We start from the raw sequence: 14,290 nt of genomic DNA on the forward strand, positions 1-14,290 counted from the left end.
GCTATTAAGCTTGGTTTCACCCAGTTTATATCTGTACTTTTGGTTTCTTATCTAAGGGTAGGACTTTAGTTTTCTCTTCATTGAATTTCATTTTGTTAGATAGGGCCCATGTTCAAGTCTGTTAAGATTCTTCTGGATCTTGAGCCTATCTTCTAGGGTGTTGGCTATTCCTGCCAGCTTACTATCATCTGCAAATTTTGTAAGTTCCTTGCATCATCAACAGCTTATTTCACACATTTTTTTCTCCTTCTCCTGTTCAGCCTCTCATTTACCCACCACTTCAGACCATTGGCCCATTCTCATCATTTTTCCCATCTTCCATTTGGAAGAATGTGATAGTTCTAGGGGTCTCGAGATTCTGCAGCTGTCTTTCCAAATCTGGCATCTTCCAGGTGTCTTCCCAGCCAGCCGGATAATTTGGGGAATCTGCTGACTAAGCTATTCTTTCCTGAGACTCCATCCACAACCACAAACCACACTTGTATGTTATTTTTCCCCTCCTGAAATCTATGATCAGATTACATTTTGAAATTAACTGAAATAACTCGGATTGATTTGGAAAGCTAGGTTAGTTAACCCTTACTCTGTAAGAGTACGCAATATCATTTTGTTTCATTGCCTTGTTTGTTTGCTGCTTGTCCCTGGAGTTCTTTTGAGTTTATATTGCTCAGTGCTTTTAAAATGTTTGTTACTCATGGCGTTGTTGTCTTCGTTTGATAGCAATAAAGTTCTGATGTTTTCTGAGTGCTAGTTTTAACAGAGCAGACACTTAACCTCTTTCAAAAGATAATGTATCTCATTACCTAACAAATGCACTACAGCATGTAAACAGCTATTTATCTTAATTGGCAGTAATGCAGAAAGCAGGAAGGTTAAGTATAATGTTGCAAGCACACTGTGATGTTTGCAGGCTGCAATGATTCTGCTGGTGGTGCCAGCAACACGCCACTGAAATTTTAGAATAACAGTCTTGCTATCAGAATACCAGATGTGGTCTTGCATGCTAAGCATTTCAGCCTTCCTGAACCAATCTTCAGACCTCCAAGTGCTGTGAAATGAAATAAAATTGATTGTAATAGCCAGGTAATTCATAATTAAACAGAACCCAAGTAAAATAATTAGAGCAGCAATATATTGCCTGCCTCCAGTTCCCTCCCCCCTACCCTATACATATACCAATATTAAAAGGGTGTTGTGGTAGATGCATGATCACACTGGGCTATACTTGTTTCTCTGGACACAGTCAAACTATATGTGGCCCCACAAATGTTGCTCAAATATAACTTCCAGTAGTGTCAGCGAACATGACCAATGCTCTTGAGGTGATCCAGTTATATATCTATATCGCGATATTCATAAAGTTTAAGCACTTCTCTCTATATTTATATTGACATATAGAGAGAGAAGTGCTTAAACTTTGTGAATCCTTTTGAATTTTCAATATCTTAGCACAAATATGACCTTAAAACAGTTCTACAAATATGTTCTAGGTCAAAACCAATATGCCACTGGATTCTCATTCTTTCCCCATTCACTAGATCTCAGGTAATTTCAGTTTATTCAGGTTGCAAAATCTTCTCTTCTGGGAAAACTCGAATGAGGGAAAACTAGCAAAAGGTTGAAATGCATGATTATTGTAATTTATGGAAATTTATATACAAACATTGTTTGTATTTTACAAAAAAAGATGCCTCAGTTACTGTCCCATAACATTTGCCATTTATGACAAATATTAAACAGTAAGCATTTTATTATAAATACAAAATGTTTTCAGTGTTCATAAATTAAAACTTGCCTTTCACAATTACGTGGGAGTTTAATGTTTTAACCAAACCAATCATTATCATTTCTAGTCATTATTATGACTAGAAACCAATTTTGACCTTTTCCTTAGGGGAAAAAAATCTATATATGTCCCTGACTGAATTTTGAGCAAACTCTTTTGTTGCCCATGGTCTTTGGTGGAACTCCATCAAATTCAATGTGAGAATCCCTGTTTTAGCTGTAGGTATGATTACTTGTATGGATTTTATTATCTATTCCCAAGTAATGTCTTGCAACATGTGCACTGACCAATAGGTCATCTTGTACTGTGTCTTTGGTGTTTCATAAAGTTTAGAATGAGGATTTTGTAAATGATTAATTTTCTATGTTGTAGAAACCACACTTCAAGGCATACCAAAATGTTTTCTTAGTTTGAGCACTACTGAAATTTGTGCTGTTTGGAAAGCTCAACTGACCTAATAAATAAAATAAATAAAATGCTTCTTTTTGCTGCTTTTCTAATAAAACCTAAAAGGGCTAAGTACAAGCAAGAGGCTGACAGTGCAGTTTTTGAACCATGCCAAGTAGTCAATGAATCTAAACCATGTGTCTGGTCGACTCACTCTTGGGAGTTGGACAAATTGATGTGTCAGACATTTGCCTGATGCTGTCTACGTTTTATAGATGTTGATCTTGAGATATTTTCATAGTCAGTGCCCTACAATTATTTTGATCATTTGACTGGAAAACTTTGAGACTTTTGTTGTTTTGGAAGGCATCCAATATTTTGGTGGGATTATATTTATTTATTTTAATAATGTATATGGCCACCCATCTCACAACAGTGACTGTGGGTTGTGTGCAAGGATTAAGACAACAGCTTTGAGCAATGATCCATGACACCCAAGATATACATTACATCCCAAGCTTAAAACCACATCAACATCAGAGCTCGCCTAACATCCTGGCCCAAATGCCTAGGGGAAACGTCAGGTATTCAGAACTTGAAAGGCTAACAGGGTCAGGTCAGGATCATCTGGCTCCCTGACAGGATGCTGTTCCATAGGACAGGTGCTGCCATACTGAAGGCACAACTCCAGGGTCCAACAAAGTGATGGTATTTGATAAAAGGGGACTGGAGCCTGTTAGATCTGGTGGGGCAAGTAGAAGTAATGGGAGAAAGGCAGTTGCTCATATAGTCTGGTGAGAAAGGCAGTTGCTCATATAGTCTGGTGGTATCCAATGTAGCACTGTATAGGTGACAAGGGCCCAAGGTGATAAGTAGCACTTAGAATTGTATTTGGAAGCCTACTGGAGCAGCTTCTGGAACAGAGTGTTATATGAGAGTATGTGAAACTCCCTGTGCTGCTGCATTCCAGATCAACTTCAGCTTCCAAATGTTCTTCAATGGAAGCCCCATATTCAGTGCATTACCAGAATCCTAATGGGAGATGATTAAGATGTGAGTTGTCATGTGCAAAGCCAAAGCCAGTGGAGAGGTGGAGGGCTTACAACCACAGCCACTTACTTTTAGTAGGGTTGAACCAGAATTCTCCCCTATCCAGACCCTCATAGGGTCCAGGCATCAGGAAAGAACTTCAGTAGCATCACTTGATGAGCCCAGGGTAGAGAGGCACAATTGGTTTTATCATTAGCACAATAGTGACAACGCACCCCATCCTCGTGGATGACCTTACAGAGCAGTTTCATTTAGATATTATATAAGTGTAGTGAGAAAGCATAAGATGGAGGTTCTCCACAAAGCATGAATCTCAGGTTCAAAGTCTCCCCCCACACACACACTAACATCAATTTGAAATAATCATGAATAAAGGAAGGGAACCATTGCAATACAGTAGCCCCAATTCCCACTTTCCTTTGGTGGGCCAGAAGAATACCATGAACAGCCACTGAGACATTAAGGAGGGCCAGAATGGATGAAGTGACCCTGAGTCCACCAGAGGTCCTTAAAAGTATATTCAAAGATTTCACAGTACTATAGCTATGGCCGACTCCTAACTGGAAAGGACCCAGATAATCTGTTTCTTCTAGGACCAAGCTGGATAAAAATTTTCCAGATCCCTTGGTCCACCAACAATCTCTTAGGAAGAGGGCAGATGGTCTCCTTCAAGGCAGGCAGAACAGCTTCCCACATTGCAGGATTTGCCACTGTCTGGACCCAACCACTTGTTGGTTGTCTGGACCCAACTGTCTGTACCCAACCACTTGTTGGTCCCAGGAAACCTTAGTCAGCCCAGAGGGAGAGGAATTAAAATACAGGTGGCTGAACTCAATGCACAGGGAACTCTGCTCATTTCATCAGAGCTAATATCTTCAATCTCTTCCCAGATAACTGTCTCAGACAATTCCAAAAGATCTGTACATCTAGATTCTAACTCCAAACAAAACTGAGTGACTTTATCTAATAGATGCTTTGAAGAGTCTTTCTGTGGTCCTTCTTAGCCACTTTGTAGATCTAATAAGGATTTAGAAATAAGAAATCTCACTTATTGCCACAAAACAATCTTTAAGAAAGGCTATTACCTATGTTTGGTGAGTTTCACTTGGTGTTTATCTCCAGAGGCATTCTAGGTGCCTTTTATGCCATGATATAAATGTAGTGAGTTGGGAGCAAAGTATATTTAAAAAAGAAATCCCAAAGTAAATGTAACTAAGATTTTCAAAAATATGAAGGGACTTTTATGTGGTATTCATTTTTATATAGAATCCAGAAATCTTGTGGGACTTCATGGCCTCTTTCAGACTGTCAAGAAGAGTAAGGAATTCCTTATTTTTTTTCAACTATGTTTGAAAATCAGATTAAGTTTCCTTCAGCACAAATTCCCTAAAGATCCAAAGATTCAGCAAGTCATCCCCCTTTCTTAAGTATTTGAATTAACAAAAGGGATATCATCCAATATGAGGGACGTCATCCAATGAAGTGCAATGTTAATATATAATTTGCAACTTGAGGACAATAACTATGTAATTCTGATAGTGTTGAATTCCATTCTTATATCTTTCAGCTTTGAAGAGATCCTTTGAAGTTGAAGAAGTAGATCAGCCTTCAAATTCTTCTACTCCACAAAGACGGGCACCCAATCCTCTTGCAAGGTCCACAGTGTCCAGTTCCACACAGAAATTCCAAGATCTTGGGGCGAGGAATTCAGAGACTCCTTCCAGACATGGGGAGTCTCCCAAGTCCTCTTTAAGGAGAGTTGAGATTTCTGGGCCAAAACATCCTGAACCAGTGTCCAGAAGAACAGAAATCTCCATTGACATATCATCAAAGCAAGTGGAAAATTCCACCTCAGGAGCATCAAGATTTGGCCTCAAGAGAACAGACGTGTTGGGACACAAGCCTCTTGAGACTCCTCCCAGAAGGACTGAGATCAGTATAAGTAAGCCACAGGACCAAGCTCTTCGCAGAATGGAAGTCCCCTCAAAGATCCCTGAACCAACTCAGCGCAAAGTTGAAGCCACTGGCCCGTCTTTGCCTGATGTTGCTCCCAAACGTGTGGAAATCCAGGTAACAAAATCTGAGGCCCCAGTGCCACCGATCAGGCAGACTGAACATGTGGAGCATTTTTCAACCAATCCGCATCTGCCACCAGAACAAAAGATACAGCCAGGAGTGACTGAACTACCATACAAAGGCCAAGAAGGTAAGCAGATGATCTCCTTTTAGCTCTTGTCCACGTCTTCCTTTCAGAGATCTTTTGCCAGTTCCCAGGATTATAATTAGTTATTATTCTAAAAGAAAAGAAAAGAAATTAACATATGGATTCATGGTATTATTTCAGTTATAGCTCACCTGTATTTTTTTATTTGAGTTACATCTCTCCTTTCGTACAGGAGCTCAAGGTGGCAACCCATGGCAACCCATAAAGGGCTACCCTATAGTGGGCTGAGAAAGAGGGGTCTGCCCAAAGTAACATAAGGGAGCATCTGCGGTTGAAAGTGGAGTAAAATCTTTACTTTCTTACTTCAAGCCAAACACCTTAACCACTATACATTGGCTTTTATTATTTGTCCGTATTTTTTTTTTCTTGGGGTAGCAACAAGATTTTGATTACCAATATTTTAAAGGAATAACCACTATTATTGCTTTATGTTAATTGTGAGCTACAATTGTGTTCATATTTATTTTAGATTATTGTGGATGAGTTGTGTCCTTCTGAAATGGCATTGGATTTCTATGTTGGTTTTTCTTTTTGCAATTAAGGAAAACTGAATTTTATAATTTATAATGGACTAAGCAAATGCATTACATTCATTGGATTTGAAATCATTGCTAGCAAAATAAATCACTGGATCTTTCCATTTTGAAAAAAATCCATAAGCTAGATACATTTTATATGAACAGTATAGTTTCTAGTGGTTATATGCAGGGGTGGGTTCTGGCAGTCACTACTGCTGGTTTGCTCATGGCTGTACCATGTGCGTATGCACAGTGCAATAAAAATGGCTCACAAAAAACAAGATGGCGCCGCCTATGGTGCCGCCCGGAGAACCAGTTCAAGGCCGTGGCAGGCCTGGGCCGCCAAACTACTACCAGTTCGGTTGAACCAGTCTGAACTGGTAGGAACCCACCACTGGTTATATGATTGTAGCATCAGTCAAACTGTGATTGCATTTCTTGAGCCTTGTACTATATGGCCCCATACAAAAAACTCAAATAGAAAATGTTCAGAATTGCAACCAAATTGCATTTATGGGTCCAAAATAGATTCTATGATGAATGTCCAGGATTAGTGGTCAATTCAAGAATGTGTGTTTCCTTTGGAATAAAGTCCTTCTTCAAAGAGCTGTCATGTCCAGATAGAAAAGAGTTGTGGGGCTAAATTTACAGATCTTTAATACAGATTAATTAATTAATTAATTAATTAATTAATTAATTAATTAATTAATTAATTAATTAATTAATTAATTAATTAATTAATTTATAGGCCGCCCAATCCCGGAGGACTCAAGATCCAATTGTAATAGCATGACTATTTGTTTATGATTTGCAGATAAGTTAGTTGACCTTGAGAAAGATGTTTGCATGGTGTGATTTTTGGTTTTTTGTTCTTTAACACATCCACATAGCTACCTACACTTTTTGAAAGATTTTCATTACAGTTGTCCAGCTTATTTTGACTAGTAAGTCAGAATTCTAAAATCACTCACAATTGTATATAATTAGTATTATGAATAAATAACTTAACTGTGCTGGCATTTTATTTGGTGCTAGCCATGAGACTGAGATCTTGACTATCCTGACTTTCAGATGGCAATTCAGAGACAACTTTACAATTTAACAGGATGAGAATATTTCTGGCATGGCATTTGTCATATTTTGACCTTCCAGAGAAAGGATTTCATAGATGCTCTTAATTTTTTTTGGTAGCGTTAGAGTTGTGAATGCACTATAAAGGAATGCAGTTAATCAAAACATTGTAATGTGCATAAGCATTGTATTTCCTTTTTTATGATGCTTTGGTAGAACTATTTTATAGTAGCAAACAACTTAAATTAAAAAAAAACAGTCGGTTTAAGAAGATCCAGTGCTTTCTGACCTCTTGCAGCTGAAGAGTAATGGTTTTACTGTAAACAAAAACAACTTTTAGGTAGTTGGACTGTACTTAATTTTCCCAAGAGGGATAAGTGTTCAAGAGGTGAATTCTGCAAGTTGGGGATAGGAGTTTTTTTTTAAGATTTGGGGAGTTTTCTTTGTTCTTTGAATGGTGTTAAGTCTACCTTTATTTTTGCATGTTGTACCTTAAAGTAATAAAAAGCATGTTGATTTTTATATTGGCATAGTAAGATGACACAGAGTAGGGTTTTGGTGTCACAAAAAAGGACATGCAGTGTAAGGACTATTTGTTTCCAGTCCTAGATGGAAGTGTATTTTATTTATTCTATATTTTATATTTATTTCCTTGTACCTTTGTTATTTCTCCATGTCACTCAATTGATATGAATTCTGTCTCCTACTCTCCTCTTGAAAATTTCATATACTTTTTTCTACAAGACCCTCTTTAATGCTTCAAGGTTCAATTGTAACAGCACTACCATACTATTTGTTTAGGTTTGCAAATATTTTAGTTGGACGTAACAAAAATGGTGCCATAGTGTGGTTTTTAGGTTTTTTTTTGTTTCTAATATAGAGAAGTTTCCTTGAGTCCCAGGTCACCAATTCTCTTTTCTACTTTCTTCTGCTAACAAGGTCCTACTTTCCCCTTTGTTAAATGTAATGTGGTATTAAAAAGGATTCCTATTTTTTGTTGCAGTTCCCCCTTAGTATATACTGAGTGTGTGTAATTCTGCTTCTCTGCACAGGTCTAAAAAAGAGATTGTGAAAAGGAGTAGATTCAAATTATTAGAAAGATGCTCTTCTGTGGAAAAATATTATGTATAGTGTTTCCAGTTTTTTAGTTATGAAAAAGAATAGCTAAGGGGGAGAGAGCTCTATATAAACTCATTATATGGATAGTTTTACTTCCTCATTTGTAGTATTAAAACTTAGAGTCATTTATTGAAGTAAAAAATAGGACTGATGCGGAAGAAATATCTCTTATATAAAATATAATAAAATAATGGACAGTGGGTAGCAATTTAGAACGTTTTTAAAGGAGTCAAAGTCATATGACTCTATTTAGTGGCAAATGGTTTTCATGACTGCTTAATAAGTTCAGAGTAGCAGGCATATCTCTGGTATACCAGTGCCTAGGCCCTAGGTAGTAACAGTAGAAATAGAGATTTAGAGATTTAGAGATTTATTAACATTTATAGGCCGCCCTTTTCCCTGAGGGGACTCAGGGCGGCTTACATAAAATCAAGGAAGGGGTATACAAACAATAACGCAGACAACATAAAATAAAATAATGAGCAACATTCATTCATCATTCGGGAGGGGTAATTATCTTTGTCCCCAGGCCTGACGAGCTAGCCAGGTCTTAAGGGCTATGCGGAAGGCCTGGACGGTGGTGAGAGTACGAATCTCCACGGGGAGATCGTTCCAAAGGGTCGGAGCTACTACTGAGAAGGCTCTCCTCCTTGTAATTGCCAGCCGGCACTGGCTGGCAGATGGAACTCGGAGGAGGCCCAATCTATGAGATCTAATTGGTCGCAGGGAGGTAATTGGCAGAAGGCGGTCTCTCAAGTACGCAGACCCACTACCATGGAGGGCTTTATGGGTGACTAGTAGCACCTTGAAGCGCACCCGGAGATCAACAGGTAGCCAGCGCAGCTCGCGGAGGATAGGTGTTATGTGGGTGAACCGAGGTGCGCCCACGATCACTCGCGTGGCCGCGTTCTGGACTAGCTGAAGTCGCCGGATGCTCTTCGAGGGCAGCCCCAAGTAGAGCACATTGCAGTATTCCAGCCTAGAGGTCACAAGGGCCCGAGTGACTGTTGTGAGAGTCTCCCGATTCAGGTAGGGTCGCAACTGGCGCACCAGGCGAACCTGGGCAAATGCCCCCCTGGTCACAGCCGTCAGATGGTGGTCAAAGGACAGCTGTGGATCCAGGAGGACCCCCAAGTTGCGAACCCTCTCTGAGGGGTGTAGAATTTGACCCCCCAGCCTGAGCGATGGAGTACTGGTCGAATTGTTGGGAGGGAAGCACAACAGCCACTCGGTCTTTTCCGGGTTGAGTACAAGCTTGTTAGCCCTCATCCAGTCCATAACGGCCTCAAGACCTCGGTTCATCACGTCCACCGCTTCATTGAGTTGGCACGGGGCGGACAGATACAACTGGGTATCATCCGCATATTGATGGTATCTTATCCCGTGCCTGCGAATGATCTCACCCAGCGGTTTCATGTAGATGTTGAATAGTAGGGGGGATAAGACCGAACCCTGCGGCACCCCATATGTCAGGGGCCTGTGGGTCGATCTCTGCCCCCCCACTAACACCGACTGCGACCTGTCCGAGAGGTAGGAGGAGAACCACCGCAGCACAGTGCCTCCCACTCCCACCTCCCGCAGTCGTTGCAGAAGGATACCATGGTCGATGGTATTGAAAGCCGCTGAGAGGTCGAGGAGAACCAGGATGGAGGGGTGACCTCCATCTCTGGCTCTCCAAAGATCATCGGTCAATGCGACCAAAGCGGTTTCTGTGCTGTAACCGGGTCTGAAGCCTGACTGGAAGGGGTCGAGATAACTTGCTTCCTCCAAGGACCGCTGGAGCTGGAAGGCCACCACCTTCTCAACAACCTTCCCAAGAAAGGGAAGGTTGGAGACTGGACGGTAGTTGTTGAGGACAGCTGGATCCAAGGATGGCTTCTTCAGGAGGGGTCTCACCACCGCCGCTTTTAGCGCGGCGGGGAAGTTCCCCTCCCAAAGAGAGGCGGTAACAACCGCCTGGATCCAGCCTCGTGTCACCGACATAGAATAGATATAGAAAAGTGAGTTTTCCATTTGTAAGTTTTCTGAGTGAATTAAATCAGCCATTCTGTTGTCATTAGCCTGATCAGGCAAAGCCCATCTTAAGTTTTCCTGCTCCAAGTTTCATTGCCACATGTTGTAGGTCATTCTGGAACTTTTAAGTAAGATCTTAAAAACATGTGATGGAAACAGCTCTTCTACTCTGTTCCATCCAGTTATTTCTTCACTTTATTGAATGATATTCCTAGCACTCAAGGCAGCTTTATAAATTGTCTGCCTGTTTTTGTCTCATATTGCCATAACGTCTTGGGATACAAATGAAACTGCACAGTGCTAAATATTCATTTCATTTCTTGTATACAAAATAGTTTAGATTGTGGCTCACTTGATTTAGCAATACTTAGGGCTCCTTTGCAGCAACTGTTCACTATAGATCATAAACATCTAGTTTTAGAGGACACGTCCTCAAGGTTGAGGCTTTGCTTCACTCCCCAGCTTAGTGTGGAGACAATCTAAATTTGTCCTTAGCTGTTCCAGTTCTAAAATAGTGCTTTCTCTCTTGGGAAGAAGGCAATTTTGTTTTGCTACTCTAGTTCTATTTTGCAATCTTAATGGGATCTTTCCGGGTGCTTTGAATTGTTGCCATGATGCCATTATTGTCATTCTTTTGCAACATTTGCCCATTTGGATTATTTGAGAGTGGCTATTAGTGACAGGAGGTCTGCCAGTTTCATCCTCTAGCCTCAGGAACAGAAAGACCAGCAAAACTGTCTACTAGTCTTCTGGAAGACTGTAAAGTAGTTTGGCTGAAAGATTGGTGGGATGGAAGATAACTGGGATAAAGTGAGAAGAAGTTTCCTGAAATATTCTGTGAAGCTTCGTCTCACATCCTCGGCCTCACCAACCTGGGTGATATTTGGTGACCGGCCTATATGTCTTCTGGCAAACTGGGAGATCCTTGTTCAGAAATGGCCTAAGTCAGTGATGGTGAACATTTTTTGGCTCGTGTGCCATAAGTGGGGGGAGTGCAGGGGGATCGTGTGTGGGCATGCCGCACCCATAATGCAATGCGCTACCCCCAATGCGCATGTGCACACTACAGGCACTCCCCCCATTTTTGCATGCTTTTTTCACCCTCCCCAGGCTCCAGAGGCTTTATAGGAGCTTGGGGAGGGCGAAAACAGCCTCCCCCGCCCCCGGAAGCCCTCCGGAGGCTTCACGGATCTTCAAGAGGCTTCCCTGAAGCCCCCGGAGCGCTCAAAACAAGCCTCCGAGCAAACTGGAAGTGACTTCTGGTTTGCTCGGAGGGTCGTTTTGAGTCTCAGGAGGGACCTTCAGGGACCTTCTGGAGGCTTTCCTGAAGCCTCCAGAGCAGTCAAAACGAGCCTCCAATCAAACTGGAAGTCCGTTCCCGAACTTCCGGTTTGCCCATAGGGCTGGTTTTTTGCACTCCGGAGGCTTCAGGGAAGCTCATGAAGCCTCCAGAGGGCCTCCGGGGGGCGGGGGAGGCTATTTCCACCCTCCCCAGACTCCTATAAAGCCTCTGGAGCCTGGGGAGGGCGAAAAATGGCTTTAAAAAAGGGTGAACTCAGCTAGCCAGTGCATGCATGCCCTGACAAATGGCTCCGCGTGCCACCTGTGGCACGCGTGCCATAGGTTCGCCATAACTGGCCTAAGTGATAGACTACTATCACAGAGCATTTGCACCCTGGTTACCTGTCATTTGAAAGCTGGCTGAAATCCCAGGCATCCACCCACCTTCACCCAAGATAGTGCCACATATTTTAAGGCATGTAAGAGGTTGTTGAGTAGGAATGGAAAAGCCAGGGGAATCACTGCCCTTAAATTGTTCTGCAGTGGAGCTGTAAGTACAAAACTTATTACTGAGATGAATTAAAGATAAACCTTTGGGCATTGAAAAATTATGCTGGCATATATATTTTTTTTGCCAAATTGAGGACTGGAGGAAAGCACACAAATACAGGCATGACAAAAGCCCTAGAGAGCATGGGTTATTACCAACTTTCAGTTTTTGGCTGTGACTGTTGAATTCTCATAGCTCATTAACTTTTGTCATCGCTGGAATTGGAGATGTCTATGGAAATTCTCAGTCATCCAGGTCATGGCTGTTCCAAAGGTGCTTTTTCAGGAGGCAACTGGACTTTCTTGTTTTTCTTTGAAGACGTTTCACTTCTCATCCAAGAAACTTCTTCAGCTCTGACTGGATGGTGGGAAATGGAAGGATTTATATTCCTTACAGACTTTATATTCTATTATTATACATATCTTCAAGGAATATAAATCCTTCCATTCCCCACCATCCAGTCAGAGCTGAAGAAGCTTCTTGGATGAGACGTGAAACGTCTTGAAAGAGAAACAAGAAAACCCAGTTTCCTCCTGAAAAATCGGAGATGTGTAATAAATCAGTGGAATAATACAGAATTCTTCAAACCAACCTATACTAAAGCACAGACTGGAAGGATTCTATACCATTGTGTACAATTAAAGAAGGCATCCGTTTAAAGTGGGAAGGCAAAACATGTGTTTCATCCATGCTGCGATTCACAGAATAGGCATCATAATATTGCTTTTTTATCCTTAGCCTTTTAAGCAGCTGAGCATAAGAAGAATTACTAAGAAGGTTTATGAAAGGAAGAATTTTTCAAAAGATATGGATATTATTTTAGGTAGAGCTTTGAAAGTGATCTTATCTCTCCATTGGCTGCACTAAGATTCTAACAAGGTAGATGATGAAAAGGTTAAAATGCATGGAATTGTTTTCACAGGAATAACAAGTTGGAGTGAAAAAAAAACAAAGCTTTAAAACTTGTAAAACTAAGACAGGAATACCCTATTTATCTATTTCTTTCAGTTAGTAATAACAGGACACACACACACACACACACACACACATCTATATATCTATATCTATATCTATCGATCTATCTATCTCTCTCTCTCCATCTCTCTATATCTATCTATCTATCTATCTATCTATCTATCTATCTATCTATCTATCTATCTATCTATCTATCTATCTATCTATCTATCTACCTACCTACCTACCTACCTACCTACCTACCTACCTACCTACCTACCTACCTACCTATCTATCTATCTATCTATCTATCTATCTATCTATCTATCTATCTATCTATCTATCTATACCAGTTAAGGTGCATAGAGATGAAAGCTATTGAACAACAAATGATTAAATATCAAAGTTAAATCAGAGCTGGAAGGAGATAGGGAAAAGAATTTTCTTAGCATAAAAAGGACCTTTTAAACTAACACTTTAGAAAATGATGCACATATGTTGTTTACCAATTTATCCCTGATCGACTCCAAAGCTTTGTTCATTAATGGAACTTTTTCTTCCTTTGTAGTGACATTTTATTATTTGTTTGGTTTATAGAGTTTCCTATCTGTAAAAGTGGCTTACACAATCAAAACATAAACAGTACAAACATAATTAACTATAAAACAGCTATATAAACAATAAAAACATTAAAATAAATTGAGCAATGAAAGCCATACAGTCCAATACAATCACCAGGAAAGCGCAGCCATCAAGAACAGTACAGCCATTTTATGGGCTCTACACCATTCTCTGATCCCCAGGCCAGATGGCAAAACTAGGTCTTCAGGTCCTTCTGGAAGGCCATCAAGTGGGGGCCATCTTGACTTTGGGGTGAATGATGTTCCATAGGCCAAATGCAGCAGTAGAAAAGGTCCTCCTGTGTCCTGCTGGATGACTCTCTAGTAGATGGAACCTGTAATGAGCTTATTCTGATGAACCTGATGTAAAAGGTAGATGTCATTAGGTTGAGGTGGTCCTTCAACTTGACCCCATGCCACGCAGGGCCTTATAGTTTATCATTCAAAGCTTTGCAAAGGCCTCCTAGCCACAATTGGGTCCTGTTCTTTTGAGTTGGACTCATGAATCCACAATGAATCCCAGATTGTGCACTGGGTCTCAGGAAGTGCAACTCCATCCAGAACCATAGATGATAAATTCTTAGATCCAGGTGGTTCCAAAACTCATAGCCACTCAGTAGTCTTGTCAGAATTGAGCTGAAGCTTGTTATTCTCCATTCAACCCCCTTTCTGTTTCCACATATCAAGACATGGCAGCACTTCCTACTTCAATGGAGC

The 14,290-nt window shown here is 40.8% G+C and overlaps 1 protein-coding gene across 9 annotated transcripts in view; it reads left to right on the plus strand.

Annotated features, from left to right (window-relative positions):
* Positions 1-14,290, plus strand: part of SEPTIN9 (septin 9) — a 275,134-nt gene that overhangs the window by 161,049 nt on the left and 99,795 nt on the right. For 6 of the 9 annotated variants that reach the window (XR_015695999.1, XR_015695998.1, XM_087709851.1 and 3 more), the window contains 2 exons: positions 4,791-5,429; positions 6,714-6,746. Coding sequence is in view for 7 of the 9 variants with exons in the window: in XM_087709851.1 (XP_087565977.1) it covers positions 4,791-5,429; positions 6,714-6,746 (672 nt within the window). In the remaining 2 variants the exon portion in view is untranslated. The remainder of the gene's footprint in view (positions 1-4,790; positions 5,430-6,713; positions 6,747-14,290) is intronic. The other 3 variants (XM_087709853.1, XM_087709855.1, XM_014053107.2) reach the window with 1 other exon arrangement.

Source organism: Thamnophis sirtalis, unplaced genomic scaffold (assembly GCF_051295495.1).
Source record: "Thamnophis sirtalis isolate CommonGarterSnake01/CBP01778 unplaced genomic scaffold, rThaSir2_p1.2 scaffold_3, whole genome shotgun sequence".
NCBI classification, from domain to species: Eukaryota; Metazoa; Chordata; class Lepidosauria; order Squamata; family Natricidae; genus Thamnophis; species Thamnophis sirtalis.